This window comes from Drosophila kikkawai, chromosome 3R (genome assembly GCF_030179895.1).
Source record: "Drosophila kikkawai strain 14028-0561.14 chromosome 3R, DkikHiC1v2, whole genome shotgun sequence".
Classification (NCBI taxonomy): domain Eukaryota; kingdom Metazoa; phylum Arthropoda; class Insecta; order Diptera; family Drosophilidae; genus Drosophila; species Drosophila kikkawai.
Window position 1 is genome coordinate 11,342,129 of NC_091731.1, and position 15,431 is coordinate 11,357,559.

Here is a 15,431-nt window from a genome sequence, read left to right on the forward strand (position 1 = left end):
CCGGATCCTTGACCGGATAAGGCGGCTCAACTAATTGATTTTCCCACCTTATATAGGAATATAAACAAAAAATTACTGCAGTGCCATTTTAAATAGCTTCCGATAAGTAAAAATATATATACAAATACATGAATATTTATAAAATACAAGGCATATATTAGTACGTACATAAATACTTGGTACAATGTTGTTCCTAGTTCTTAGAGGCCTCCGGGAAAGCACTACCTATTCGCTCCTTCAAAATGAGAACTCAAAAGAACGAATTGAAGAATCCTGCGAACAATGTTTCTTGTAGAAAAGGAGAGTTTGGTTGAATACTTGGAAGGCCTCTGCTAATTTCGAACACGACGGTGTACACGCAATATAAATTCATACAAATAAAGATATATACCTATTTATGTACTAATAATTATTATATATTGTTATGAGCAAGAGTTCAAATTGCATTATAGTTATAACAAAAACAGAAAGAAAAAAAACTGACACAGATTCACACTTACACAACAACTACAAAAGCAAATGGAACAATGTTGAACATATTTTGAGTGCGTGGAAATTTTTTGGGAACTTTTTGAAGCTTTTTTTTTTGTAAATGGAGCGACGATCTTCAATCGAATATGCAAACGGAAGAGGAAATATTAAATGTAATAATTATTAAAGCAGAATACAACTCCTGTAGCTAGGTATATTATCGAAAATTAACAAATCCCTGAACTATATCTCTATATCAAAATAACGAGAATTTTAATAAACGCCGCACCTAATAGACAGCAGTTATAATAGGGCTATACAATAAAACGATAACAACTTCATTCATACTTCGTACATCTAAAGAGCTTACCAAAGGAAGCGGCAGTCAGGCGGAGCGAATAACTAGTAACTGTTAATATTTACCCGCTTGCGGCTGACACAGGCAAAGAAATTGTAAAGAAAGAAACCAAATATATAGTATATATTTACTAACGAATGTTATTTTTAACCATTACCACTGGTCAGGAGCTTCCCCGGCTCCTGGACAGGTCCCTCATGTAATCTATAAATCCAATTATTTAGCCTGGAATCATGCATAACAAGTATAATATCAGACATATGAGTATTTTAAAAATGCCTAAAGACGAAACATTGTATACAATGACTGCTAAACCGACAAATCGTATGAACGAGGGGGAGATAATAATAGAAACTCTGGTAATGAACCCTCACCAGGGGGCTGACAATATATGGGAGGAGCCTGTAAAATAGGTTAATCATTCTGCTGGCAAAAACAAAGCATATACTGAACCACATGTATCGGAATCTAACAGAATACAATAAAAGAAGTAACAGATAATAAAGGACACACAGACCAAACATTCCCCAACTTTGATCTTTTCTTTCACAATTAGCGTGTATTTTGTGCTTCTTTAAAGGATACAAATCTTACATGCTAAACACTTGCGAGTGCCGTAGAAAAAACTGCATCATTCCCACATACAAAACATTTTTACCGACTAGCTTAAAACTCTTGATCAACAATTACGAGTACACAGATTGCAAACACGAACGACAAGGATGACGCCACAGCTCGACTACTTGTTCAGTCTTCTCTTGGCAAAGATCTGGTAGATGCCGAGGCCAGCCGACAGGGTACCGATTGCCCCCACCTGAAATGTGGACAGCTTGCCGCCCCAAAGATAGCCCTTGGGCAGCGTGCTGACAGCGTGTACGAAGTCGAGGGATATGCGAACGATGGACACCATTTCCAGCCGGTGCTTTGCCAAGGACTTGGTATCCAAGCTGTGGATTCATAAGGATTATGAGGCACTCTTGGGGTACGTTGGTCGTTTGCTACTCACTCGTTTAGGTTTGCGGTGCGGTTTAGTTTGTCCTGATTTAGTGAAAAATTTCGCATTGTTCTGAAATGATTATATAATTTTTGTAAGAAAATGTCGGCTTATCAAAGATTTATCTTCAATTTCCTAGTGCTTCGTACTAACCTCATCAGGTTCAGATATACTGACAGTACCCAGAATATGGAGTTCACATTGTCCCAGCTGTCCGCATGCTTTACGTCCACAATCTTGTGTTCGGCCAGCCAGCAAACCTTCTCGATAGGATAGTAGAGCAGATCTACAATGTTGGCGGTCACGCCGAGCACGGCCATAACGCGATCTGGTTCATTCTCTCCCAGCCCATACTCCAGGGCATACTGGATCATGGGTATGTCGTCGATGAGGCGAAGAGTGGCCCTGGCTCCCGAGATCTTTGAGCTGGCGGTGGCGTATCGCTTGGCCAGATCAGGATTCCTCTTGGCATGGTATCCTGCCACCAGTTTGGCGCTGTAGCACAGCGCCTTCATTACCTGCGTAAATGAGAGAAAATAGGTGCTTAATATCATATATACTACTATTTTTATGAATGATATTTTTCAACATCTCTGTTGTTTACCTTTACTTGACCTCGATTGCCCGCCTCAGCCCTGCAATTTGTGAAATTGCTTGGATGTCACAAACAGATAAAACGCAATCAGCGATAAAAAGAACACAACGAAAGCCACGAGCATCTCGTTTGCCGACTGCCAGTGGAGTGCACCTGGGGGACTCCTCCCGCCGACAGGATGGGTAATGGGGTTGTGCCACTGTTTACCCATCAATACTACAGTTTATTTGCCCAGCCATCAATGAATTATGTAGTTGTTCAATACGAAAGCAAAGGGTATTTTAGAAACGAAGCTACACTTTCAGGTGTTACTTTTAAGACAAGCTAAATCATATATCCTATATATATAATATTAAAATTGGATTTTAAATTATTGGGTAAAGGATTTCTTTTGAGATTTTTATATAGCAAAAATATAAGCTTCAAACTTGTCGCCCTAGAAACAACTAAATAAAAAAATGTGTCTGAAACTCGGCTCTAAAATATAGAAATTCAAACACAAGTTACAAAAATGCTACGTAAATTTTAGAACTCTTCAAAAGGGTAGAGTAACCCTTGATTTTGGGTATTCCCTGTCGGATCGCGTGTTTCTCGCCGAATGGGTGGGTTAGTGGGCCAAACAAACCTTTCGCTCGTAGCGTATTATCCGCTTTATTTGGCATCGGGTTAACTGTTTGCCGGCTATAGTATTCAACATTATCTCGCCGCGAACGCCGCCAAATAGCGACTGATAAGCCAGAAGCAAAGAAACCCATTGCGAATGCTCTCAAAGAAGTAAGGCAAGGTCCAATCTGCCGCTACTTCCTCGTCCAAGACCCCTGCCCAATGTCAGCAGCAGCTCCACCGCGAAAACCTGTTGGTTGGGTTTGCGTTAACTTCGACCGAGCCCCCCGATGGACCAGTCCGAAAACAACCCGTGAATATGCCACGATGCATTTTTTAAATTGAGCTTTGTTTTGGGAAACACTTAGAAAAATGTAAACAAACAGGTGTGCGGCAGTTTGGATGGGAAATTGATTTTGCAGTGTGGGGTGTGTTTATATGTTACCTTATCGCGCCCTCCATAGGAATCGATGATATCACAGAATTCGTTGACAAACTTTGTTGTGCTGGTCATAATTGCTTCGGTTGAAGGCCAGGTACCGTTGTATAGCAGGCAAAAACTCCAACTGAGAAACACAGTAAACGGAAGAAATTGTCGCGGGCGGGGAAACAACAACAATCAGCTGAGGTGAGCCAGTGATGCCAGCCCAGCTGCACCTTTCACAATGACGAGGGCTAGAAAATAGCTAACTACTAATAGCCAGAATTGGTTGGATGAAAACTGCTATTGATAATGTACTTTAACTTGTGCGAATTTTAAAGATATGTATTATTTTATGGTAAACTTACTAAATTTGCTCCCTAGTTAAAAAAAACCATTGTTTTCAGTCAACACGTTTAAAACTTTTTGTATTTTGTACATTTTCTTAAAATAGCTATTTCACCAACACTAACGACAACAAATGCTGCCGAACAGCTGTTTCCTCCGCTGCACACCGATAACCGCCGATAGTTCGCCGCAACACTGTTATCGGACGCTGCAGCTATCGGACGCACGGCAGGACGGGATCAGGATACGGAGACGGATTTGGCGAGGATAACACACAACCATGAGCTTGCCCAGCGCCAGCAGCAGCAGCCACGCCCATGCCCATGCTGCGTCGCCCGTTTACAGCAATAGCAACAGCAACAATAACAACAAGTCGAGTGCGGGCAACAAGAAAACCTCCTCGAAAAACGATTTGCTGCGCTGCGCCGTCGGACTTCTGCTGAAGCAGAAAAATTACGTGGTAAGTGATGGATCTCCTCTCCACACTCTCCCATTCAGCAATCTAACTGTGTTTATGGTGTTACTCCTCTAGGGAAACGAACGCTTCCGCCGCTCAGACTTTCTGTTACTGCAGAACAAGCAGCAGTTCGCGGTAAACAAAATGTTGGACACGGATCTGCACGGAGGGAACAGCTTTACCTACTCGAATGTACAGGTGATCACCAACAATCAGCACACTGTGGACCAGCAGTTCGGACGCTTCTCGCAGTTCGTGGAGGCTCAGGCAGAGCCGCTGAGATTGGAGATGAAGCGGTTCTATGGACCGATGCTGTGCCACTTCTATCTGGATCTGCTCAAGGCGCGCGAACCCAGAGGCGCTGTTGAACTTCTGCGCAAATACGCCCATTTGGTGGCGCCTGTGGACCTCTATGACGCCCCACCGCCCACCAAGATCAACGGCTGTTCAACCTCTGCCTCCGAGTCCACTTTCCACATACGGTTTGCCAGAGAGGCCCAGGACACTGGGGACACGGAGCTCGACTACTTTATGCGCCTCGTGCAGATCTTGAGTGGTTGCACACGGCTGGAAGCAGCCGAGTCGGACGACACGGTGGCCCACTTTCGGTCCTCTAAGTACGAGCTGCACACATCGGCCCAGGTGGTGGAGAAGATTTGTGCCTATCTGCAGAGGCGAGGCCATGTCCTGATCATGAACCTGCTCTACACCTGGCTGCAAATACATATCGTGGAGAATGAGCAACGCGCCTTCAGCGAGGATCACCTCCTGGGCTTGTCGGACGACCTGGACGGTGAGGAGGCTGAGGAGGAGGTGGCAGCCAAGCCAACAGTATCCTTTCCTCCCCGCGGTGATTACAAGCCGGGCAAGTCATTGGTCGAAAAGTCTACTAAAAAACGACCCGCGGAGGAGCCAAACATCAAGCTGGAGACGGACATTAAGCGGGAGATAGAAGCGGAGGAGTCCGCGGAAGCATGCAAGCCCCAGCTTAATGTTGACGCCTGCCTGGACAGCCTCAAGTCAGCCACCGAACAGATACTCAAGGCCCAAGTAGAGCTACCGCGCATTCTCAGGATCAGCGAGCGCTCCCGGGGCCTCACCTCCGCCCATTTGGATTCCAGTGAGTGTCACCTGCTCGCCGGTTTCGACAACTCCGCCGTGCAGCTGTGGCAGCTCAACCAGCACAGTTGCCGCGGCAAGAGCTTCTACAGACGCTATCCGCAATCGCAGTGTCCTTGGGAGCTGAACAGCTGCGTAGACCAGAAGGGAATAGAGCAGGATGCGGAGGATGAGGACAGCAGTGAGGAGGATGTCCGGTGTTCCGAGGAAGATCGGAGAGAGCGCAACAGGGCAAGGCACAGCAAATACACTGACAATTCCTAGTAAGTTTAGACAGCGGGGAATCCCCTTGAAGCCTTTTAACTATCTTTATTTTCTTTATAGCAACGAATTCGGCGGCCTGCAGCTGAGGGGTCACACCAGAGGCGTCACCGACGTGCGCTTCTCAGCCCATTATCCCCTCATGTACAGTGTGTCCAAGGACGCCACCATGCGGTGCTGGCGGGCGCATAATTTGCACTGCGCAGCCATTTACAGAAGTCACAACTATCCAATCTGGTGTTTGGACGAGAGTCCAGTTGGCCAGTACGTCGTCACGGGCTCAAAGGATCTGACAGCTCGCCTGTGGTCGCTGGAGAAGGAGCATGCCCTCATCATATATGCCGGTCACACGCAGGACGTTGAGGTGGGTAACGAACTAAGAACAGGCAACAATAATACATCGAACATTTTCCACAGTGCGTGGCATTCCATCCGAATGGCAACTATATAGCCACCGGCTCGGCGGACCACTCAGTGCGTCTTTGGTGCGCAACCAGCGGGAAGCTTATGCGCGTCTTTGCCGACTGTCGGCAGGCCGTTACCCAGTTGGCCTTTAGTCCAGATGGAAAGATGTTGGCAGCCGCCGGCGAGGAGACCAAGGTTCGCATTTTTGATCTGGCGGCCGGAGCGCAGCTGGCTGAGCTCAAGGATCATGCGACGAGCATTAGTTCCCTCTCCTGGAGTCCGCACAATCAGCATTTGGCCACAGCCTGCACCGATGGCAGTCTCCGATTGTGGGATATCAAAAAGCTGTCGCCCATGGGGTACGTTAGTCGTTATTTAAACTTTTATTTAACTTATTAATTTTCATTGTTCTATCTTACAGAGACAGCAGTGGCGCTGGAAGCTCCTCGTCCGCATCGACTTCATACTCATCAGCTACAACGAATCGTGTGCTAACTCTCAATAGTTCCTGCCAGCGTCTGGTGGACGTTTTTTACGCGCCCAGCAAGACGCTGTATTGCATTGGCACCTGAATCGAATCAACTAGATGGAACACGGCAGACCGAATGAATTTCCACTCTCTGATGGTTTATGTTTCAAAATAATAATTTATTTGTAATAAGTCTGTATAATATTACTGTTACTATTGTGTGAAACAACTCGTTTGCTTGTCTTTACCTTTACATATAATATTTGCCCGCTTTTTAACAATTAACAGAGGAGTCTGCTCCGTGTTTATAATTTTTTTTTTGTTTCCGTTAGCTTACTAGTGGAATAAACGACTTTGATTACAGTGTATAATGCCTTTACATGCTTCGCTTACGCATCAAGATGAAGTTAAAAGTTTTTAAATCAATTTTCTGGGAACCTATAATGCTTTTAAAATCTATATAAACTCCGATAGTTTGATAGACTGAACTGTAGCTAATATGGAATTTTTATACTTTTTTTAAATTTTGCAGTGTCTCAAAATTTAGGAAGGGGGCGGTAATATTTAATTTTGATTTTTCAAAACAAGTTCCAGACTACAAATTATTTAATATTTTTATTTATTTCCAAAACTTTGGTCTCGAAGTTTAGACTAAAATCAAAATATTTTATGCACGGGTTCCAGACTAAAATGTATTTAATATTTATATTTACTTCCACAATATATTCGGTCCGACTAGATGGGCGATGCATCTAAAGGCAATTAAAACTGTTTTTAATAATTTAGGAAGTTCGATATATAAATTTAGGCATATACGTAAGAGTTTGCGTTAATTACACGCTTTTATATACACTATATTGGATTTTGGACACTCGCACAGCCCTCTAGCACAAATGAACATTGAACTTATATTTAAAAGTAAGGGTGGAACAGTTCGCTGCTGTTTCCCAGTTGCAGATACAAGATCAATCGAACCAGTATTAACCTGAAAGTAATCCGATTCCGGTGAATACCTGCGCAAAAATCAAAAAGGTAATCAATCAACTTACAATCGTTATCCGGCTCGGAGTAAACTTCATTTTTGTAGAAATGTATAATTAATGTGAGACAGATACATGAATAAATAATAAATAGCATGCGCGGTATGCTTTAGAGACAGTCGCCTTCGGATTCCTCGGTGCACTGGGTAAGACAATGTCTAATAGAATCTCGCTTTACAGAACCCCTAAAGTCTCTCTTATCGATGAACAAATTGAGTATAAAGATTGTAACTATAACGAATAAACGCATCTCAACATGCTCGCCACTATGTCTGCTGGCTTGCCTTCTATCTACCATCTATCGCTTGTGTCGTCCACGCATAAATTGCAAGGTCTTGGCCATTAGCGGCGCCTTCTTGTTACGCGGTGCGGCAGCTGTGAGAGAGAAGAGAATTCATTTGTAAAATATTGTATAGCAGGAGCTACTGAATATCCAAATTAAATTTCAGCATAATCTTATAATCGATTTGATCAACTCACCCACTTGGGCCGTGTCGCGGGTGGCGGCCAAGACACGCAGACGGGCGTCGCCTACCTTGGCGGCGTTGGGCGTTACGCTGGACAAAGCGGCTACTCGGGCGGCTGGAGTGGCAATGAGTTTTGACTTGGTGCCATATTGCTCCTGCTTGCGCATCACGCTGCGCGGCGGCTTAACCATGGAGTCCACAAAGGCCAGCTGTGTCTTGCGCACGGGTGCCTCGCTGATCTTCTGAGAGGCTTTAATACTCTCGGCCAGGCTACTGAGCTTGCGATCTTTCTCCTCCTGGCAGCGCTGTAAGTATACAAATTATGATTTTACTTAGAGAAGGATCTTAGAGATGGCCAAGAGACACTCTACCAGAAACATCTCGCGCCACGTTTCCATCTCCTCGCGGCGCTGACTACGACAGTGGCGCTGGACATGCTGCTGCCACAGGATGTCACTGTCGTCCATCAGATAGGGATTGTACTCCTCGATGTTCAGCAGTTGCTGGGGTGTGGCGCGTTCCAGAACGGTTCGAAGAATCTCAAAGGGCACACCACCCGTGTATTCGAGCGCTGCAACAAGAAAAGTACAAAGTTTGCTTTATTAAGTAGTTTAATTCAATCTTAATGAAGTATCTACAGAACAGACATGCATTTTTTTGGTGTCTTGTTTTTGTTTGACGTTCTGTTTTGAAGAATGAGTCAGTTACCAGTTGTTGGCTATTTTCAAACACTTACCATCAAGGTTCTTCTGGAGAATGCGCGTGCACAGATCGAAAAGTGAGGGCACCTGCAGGAGTTGGCCCGTTCTTACGCCCGAGTAGATTTTGGTGCTGGGAAAAAATCAATTATTAAATAGTAAAAATTTGTATTACGAATAAAGAAGCACTTTTACATACCGCATGGTTTTCGAAGAAATACCCTGAGCCAAGGCCTCCGACTCATTGAAACGGGAAGCCTGGGACCTCTGGGTGCCGCCCTGGTTGAAAACCACGTCCATCACGGTCTGATTCAAGGGCAAGGGCTTGTAGTTGTTAGAAATGGTTGGGAGCTCCAAGGCAATGCTCGGATCCAAGGGTTCAAGTTTGGCCGATGGAGCTAGTAACTCGGGTTTCTAAGGGGTTTAAATTTTGTAATTGCATTTCAAGAGTTAACGTATCTTTTCAAATACTTTTGTGGAGGTCGGTCGACTGCTCAAGAAGGCATCTCTAGAGGGTGCCGCCGGGGCGACTGGAGTTGACGAGGATGAGGATGCCATCTTAGCGACAGACTTGCTCTTGCCACTGGTGCTTTTCTTGCTGCTCATAGGCATGTTAAGCATGCCGAGAACGTCGTCAAAGTTGGCACCCATGCTTGAGTCAAAGCCATCGGGGGAGTCCTCCTCGGATTTCGCTTTTGTTTTTGGTATCTTTGCCTTGCTCGACTCTTCATCGACGCGATGTGGGCTGTGTGACCGCTTAGATGACTTCGAAGACGACTTGTGGTGTTTGCTTGACTTGTCCTTGGGCGGCTTTTCCTGTTTGCGAGCAACAGAGGCCTTTGAGTAAAATTATACATTTATTTTCAGGACACTCACCTTTTCATGCTTGGATTTGCTGTGCTCGCCTTTGTGTCCATCGGATCTGCTGCTCTTGGTACTGTTTGACTGACTGGAATCCCTGGACTTGTGCTCGCCATTCGACTTCTTTTCCTTGTGGTCCTCCTTGTCTTTGTCCCTTTCCTTGGATTTGTCGTGGCGACTGCTTTTGTGCTTTCTATTCGGATCCGAAGAGCTCTTGGAGTGACTTTTACTGCTTCCGCTCTGATCCTGCCTGGAGCTCTTGTCACTTCGTTCTTCTTGCCTTGATCTGTGCTCGGCCGCTTGCCTTTCCTCGCCACTGGATGAGTTACTGCCCTTGTTCTCCTGGTCAAGATCCTCGTCGCTGGATCTTCGTCCGTTTGACTTTCCGGAGTCCTCTTCCTGACTGCTGGCCGCTAGCGGGACCTCTGTAGAGGAACCCTCTTCGGCGGTCACCATGGCTTTCCATTTTGTGATGAGCGTTTTGGCGGACTGACCCACTTCCCCGTTGAACTTGCGCAGGGCATTAACGGTCTTGCCAATGCCGGTCTCCTGCAGGTGCTCGAATTTGATGGGCAGGTTGAACAGCTTGTTCATGCAATGCACCAGCTGTGGAGGTGGCCAAAAAGACGGCTGGGTTAGAGGGCGATCTCAAGCAGATGGGACAGAACGTGAGATTGTGAGGTCAATAGAAAGCAGACTATTTTTCATGAGTGGCCTTGCTGACAGTACTTTATTTTTTGCCAAGTGTTAATTTCGCAATATTTTGTAGGGCGGAGAAAAGTCGCAATAATTTCTCAGAAGATACATCTTTCTTTACTGAAAAAGTTGGTTGGTCTTACTTTTTTTTTTATTTGAAATGTAATTTAAAGTCTTACTGAACACAGAATTGTTCTCTTGAAGTTTCTGAGTTTTATTAGAGTAGGAGGATTACATTTGTTTTGTATTATTCTTAGATTACACTGATTCCTGGACAATTTCATCATTGTTTTGTCCAAATTTGATTTAATTTTGTAAGAATTATGTAACTGTTTACCGAAAACAAACATTAGGTTTAAATTATAGGGGTTAGTTTAGAGATAATTTATACTTAATATGTGTATTTTCAGCTGTAACGTTATTTTAAAAATTGAATTAAAAAATATATGGGCACATTTAGCTCATGTAAGTATGTTATTAAAAAAAGAAGAAAACAAAACAAATTGTACGCATCCTTTTTATACATACAGTGGCTCCAAGCTTATTTCGTGCAAGAATTTACAACAACTTCAAATTAGCACTGCCGCTAAACTAATAAGGATATTTTAAAAATTTAAACGCAGTATGTTAGAGAAAGTATTTGTTTATTTAATTAACATAAAATTATTTTCCTAATAATTAAAACAAATAATAAAATCATATAAATAGGAAAAAGAGTGCAATTCTCACACCCAAGCTTATTTCGTGCAGTTCAGAAAATATAAAATAACTTTTTTATTTTTAGATTTTACCATATTTTTTTTACCTATCTTCATTCTTTAACAACTTTCCAAATATTCTATACGAAAAAAAATTTTTTTTATATATATTTCTACTAGACTATTAAGCCATTATTTCCTTATAGCACCTTTGAGTTAATATTTATTTTATCTCTTTTTTTATAATGACTGAGTCTACTTTTTGGTTAAAATTTGTAGTAACACTTCAAAATGTTGATTTTTGTAATGTTTTTTATAAATTTTGTTCGTTTCCAGACGAGCCACGCCCTCACAAAGCCTGCCGAGCACGTATGATCTTAGTCTGATATTACCAAAAACGACCCCGTAGGCGCAGTTCTTCTGCCATTTTAAGCAAATTTTTCTTTAATTTTTAAGGAAACATATCGCCATTTACTATTTCATTGAAAAAAAATTGTTTCGTCACGCCAATTGACGCCATACAGGTCCAACAATGGAATGAATCCGGCTTGCTTCACAAATGCATTGAGGTGGTTATTTTACAGGCCGGAATTCAGTCACCACAGCACATATTTAAGTCCATCCAAAACTAAATTGGCTAATTTTTTACTTATATGTAAGGATAAAATCATTCCGAAAGAAAATCGAGTGAATTATAACCTTCTATGCAGATTTTAGACGATCCTTGCTGTAATGTTTGCTTATAAATGGCTGTTTTGATACTACTTGACCTCTTAATATGTGATCCTGCAACATAGGGCGCACCTATTTCACACTACATTTGTTACATATTTCGTGCTCAATATAATGCATCTAATTTGGGAACTGAAAGTATCTCCTGTTCCTTTATTATAAGGATAATACAACACAGCTCACTGAAAAATGTATAAGTATTTGTCTATCTCGACCCCAATCTGCCACGAAACTCCTACAAAAAAATGATTTAATTATGTAATGGAATGCAGTAGGGGTTAAGGAAACCATATCGGAAAAATCACGATGATATTTGTCACTTTTAAAGTGATTTTGGAGTAATTTCCTTTGATCACTCATGGTACATGGTACTGCCACAAAGAATTTCTTATATATCCTTAAATATGTAGGGCCAGCATCTAAAACCAATAAAATATGTATTGACTAGTACTTAAAAAAGTAATATAGAAAAAAAATTTCGATTTTAAAGTCTAAAATAGCTGTTTTTTGTTTTTAAAATATTTGCACGAAATAAGCTTGGGTGTGAGAATTGTCACATTTTTTCTATTTATTTAATTTTTTAATTTATTTTAAAGATTAGGAAAATAAAATTTTGTTAGTTAAATAAACAAAGTGTTTCTCCAAAATACTGCGTTTAAATTTTAGAGATATCTTTGCTAGTTATCCGGCAGGGCCGATTTAAAATTGTTAATAATTCTTGCACGAAATAAGCTTGGAGCCACTGTAGATATGTACATACGTACATACATATGTATGTATTTTGTCTGGCTCTTGACCTAAGGGCGGTTTTTGTTGTCGGCCTCCGACCTTGAAATTCTCACTAGCCATAGCATGAAATAACTTATTTAATTTGTTTTAAATATTTAATAATTCGTAAGAGAGAGATAGCTTTGGGCGACATAGACTAAAAGGATGAATAGAACAGAAACAAGAAAGAGAAGAAGACAGGAGAGATGTGGAAAGGATGAGGAAACATAAGAACGGAGGCAGGAAGAAGCAGGCGTCGCATCTCACCCGCTTTTCGTTGTCGCTGTGCTTCTCAATGCTGCGCTGGTAGTGCCGCACCACGTCCGCCAGATTGCTAGTGGAGTTCATGGCTCCGCAGCAGTCTCTCGCTTTCCAACCGCGAAGAAGAAAGAAAAATGGCACGCAGGCAGCTGAGACAGCCCCGTCGACCTTTCTTACTTTTTTTTAGTTTACTTTGCACACCAGGTACCCATACACACACTTGCACTTGCAGGCTCTCACACGCACGGCGGCGCCCGGGCACGCACACGGACACGTCGGAGAAGCCTCCTGTCGCGTGGATACTGGGTTTTTCAGAAATTACAACGGTTTGTAACAAATAATTAGCATTTTCTTCTTGACAGCGACGGAAGGTGAAATGAGAATTACTTTTAGCAGCGTGGCGCTTGACAACACTAGCCAAACAGCTGACAGCCAGAGTTGCCAAGTGTGTCAACTCTATCGAATAACATAATAAATTGTTTAATTTGTTTAGTAGAGTATTGTGGAAACCACATTAAAGATTTAAGGATATATTTTGTTTAGTTTCGTTCTGGTGATAATTTTTGCTGGCTCGATCGCTCCACCGCCGGCGTTGCCAGATTTTAGTATTTGCAGTATTTGTAACGACAAACAGCTGATTGGAGTCGCCGGCATCTTTTTGTTGTCACTTGGCGCGACAATTTCTATTTATTAAGTTTCGATATTGAGTAAATCCAAAGTTTCGGCTCCCCAATAACATGTCCGACGACGACTTCGATATATTCAGTGCCGCCTGCAGGCGGGCTCCGAGGGATGGTAAGTTTTAAACAACATACATAGATGTCCAACGATTTAAGTAAATACTTCTCCTGCAGCCTTGCCCCTTGCTACCTTTGATAATCCTTGCGACGACTCCTTCTCCAAGGAGACGGACTACGACTTCCTAGGAACCAGCACCAAGAAAACGAGTAGAGTTAGAAAAGCCAAGGTGGTGACGGAACCCCAAAATAAAGTACAGAAAAGTAAAAAGAAAGAAGAGATCCAAAAGGATGAACAGGTGCCTCCGGAACCTGCCGAGAAGCAGCTGGACTCTGCACGATCACTATCGCCTGTCTCTCAGTTGATCCTGGAAATGGATCAGAAGCAGGCTACGGATGTTGCTCCGTTGATTCCGGAAGACAGCACGCCCGTGGCCAGACGCACGCGCTCCTCACAGGGCAAGCAGGAAATACGTCCAGATCCAGTGGAACCAGTCGCCCCAGTCGTTCCAGTCGTCGTGCAGCCCAAAAAGCGGAATACTAGGTCGAAAAAAAAAACTGTCCCTGCTACAGGCGGCACTGTGGAAGATGTATCGTCAGCTGTTGTTTCTTCCTTGAACAGTATTGTGGCTGTAAGTCAGTCCCCGCCTCCAATTCCAGGACCAAGTCCTTACATTACGCCTATATTGCAGAGCTTTAGCCACGCTACCAGGCGCACTCAAATAGCCGAAATAGCAGCCCGATCCCAGGTACTGGACAGCATTGATTTGGTATCAGCGGTGCCTCCACGCGTAGAGGGATTCGTAAGTCGCAGGGCTAGAGGCGTCCAGAATTGAATTAATACCTGTGTCTCCTAGGTTAACCTCGACTCGGATGACGAAGGCCAAGCAACTGCAGTCGTAGAAGAGGCCAGTGATGTCTTTGATGCCGACAATCCCACAATGGAAGTAGCTTTGTCCTGGTAAGCTTTGGTTGAACTGGTTTCATAACTGTTTAAGTCTTATACCTTCTTATTCCTCCAGGCTTGGCGAGATTCAGGTTTACAAGCTGCGCCAGCATCAAAAGTTCAAGCACATGTTCAAGGAGGTGGCCGAGCGCAACGGAGTGCATGAGGATAATGTTTCCATGGATATGTACTACAAGTTCATCGGACCCGATGACACGCCTCACAGCATTGGTCTCAAAAGCTTTCACACATTAAGTGAGTGCACCTATTGCTCATTATTGAAAGTTGTGTGTTTATAATGCTTTGCTGTTTCAGGTGGCCATGCCACAAAGTCGGGCAATAAAACAATCTCCAAAAATGACAACCATCAAGAAGACCTATCGAAGAAGCCCAGAAAATTCCAGCTAAAAGTGCAAGCGGCCAAATGGAAGCATCCCCTGGTGGTGTCCATCAAAAAGAAGGATCCCTTCAAGGTATTATACATCAAGTGTGCCGAGGAGCTAAACGTTGAGGCCCGTCTTATTAAGCTATTGTGAGTAGTATTGCCAGAGATTTATTCCAACGAAGTGTAACTTTTGAAATTCCTCCATAGTTTTGATGGCGATCTGCTGGATCCGGAGGATACGCCAAAAAATCAGGATATGGAGGGCAATGAAATGATTGATCTGGAGCTGAAATCATAATTATTGTAGCAAAATTGAAATGCTGTTATGTTTTCTAAGGATATTTATATTTAAACTATTTGTAATTAATTGAATGTATCAAGATTATTTTTATATAGAAAGAACTTATTCAAGTCTGTTAGTTAAGGAATTCCCTTGAAATATACAAGTGTTGAAATAATTTAAAAAAAAGTGTATTGGCACGCCGTTTTGAAAGGCCAAAAACTTAGCATCTAGAGCACCAAGTAGAGCGGCGGGCGCTACTTCCAAAAACCCTCAAGCATTCATTACACACCCCTAATATTTTGTTTATCTAGCATATAGCGCACTCACATAGAGTTGGAAACAGATCCCAAATGGTTGT

At 43.0% G+C, this 15,431-nt stretch overlaps 4 protein-coding genes across 4 annotated transcripts; 2 read left to right on the top strand and 2 right to left on the bottom strand.

Annotated features, from left to right (window-relative positions):
• Nucleotides 1-1,368: 1,368 nt before the first annotated feature.
• Nucleotides 1,369-3,642, bottom strand: Pex11c (Peroxin 11c). The gene is made up of 4 exons (XM_017161981.3): nt 3,467-3,642; nt 1,977-2,341; nt 1,836-1,895; nt 1,369-1,776 (listed from the first exon to the last, which is right to left on the bottom strand). Exons 1-4 carry the CDS (start codon nt 3,533-3,535, stop codon nt 1,569-1,571), a joined length of 702 nt encoding a protein of 233 aa, XP_017017470.1. The 5' UTR covers nt 3,536-3,642; the 3' UTR covers nt 1,369-1,568.
• On the top strand, nt 1,671-6,872 carry wda (will decrease acetylation). Its single transcript, XM_017161979.3, has 6 exons — nt 1,671-1,811; nt 3,897-4,250; nt 4,323-5,629; nt 5,691-5,991; nt 6,045-6,391; nt 6,454-6,872. Exons 2-6 carry the CDS (start codon nt 4,071-4,073, stop codon nt 6,602-6,604), a joined length of 2,286 nt encoding a protein of 761 aa, XP_017017468.1. The 5' UTR covers nt 1,671-1,811; nt 3,897-4,070; the 3' UTR covers nt 6,605-6,872.
• On the bottom strand, nt 6,660-12,861 carry EloA (elongin A). Its single transcript, XM_017161980.3, has 9 exons — nt 12,729-12,861; nt 9,583-10,173; nt 9,178-9,522; nt 8,906-9,120; nt 8,745-8,839; nt 8,380-8,579; nt 8,022-8,313; nt 7,551-7,916; nt 6,660-7,486 (listed from the first exon to the last, which is right to left on the bottom strand). Exons 1-8 carry the CDS (start codon nt 12,807-12,809, stop codon nt 7,840-7,842), a joined length of 1,896 nt encoding a protein of 631 aa, XP_017017469.1. The 5' UTR covers nt 12,810-12,861; the 3' UTR covers nt 6,660-7,486; nt 7,551-7,839.
• A 52-nt stretch (nt 12,862-12,913) lies between these two features.
• Nucleotides 12,914-15,217, top strand: Rad60 (DNA repair protein Rad60). The gene is made up of 8 exons (XM_017161982.3): nt 12,914-13,048; nt 13,266-13,517; nt 13,577-14,091; nt 14,152-14,262; nt 14,317-14,420; nt 14,482-14,660; nt 14,721-14,937; nt 14,998-15,217. The coding sequence occupies exons 2-8, from the start codon at nt 13,460-13,462 to the stop codon at nt 15,086-15,088; spliced, it is 1,275 nt and encodes a 424-aa protein (XP_017017471.2). The 5' UTR covers nt 12,914-13,048; nt 13,266-13,459; the 3' UTR covers nt 15,089-15,217.
• The last annotated feature ends 214 nt before the right edge of the window (nt 15,218-15,431 follow it).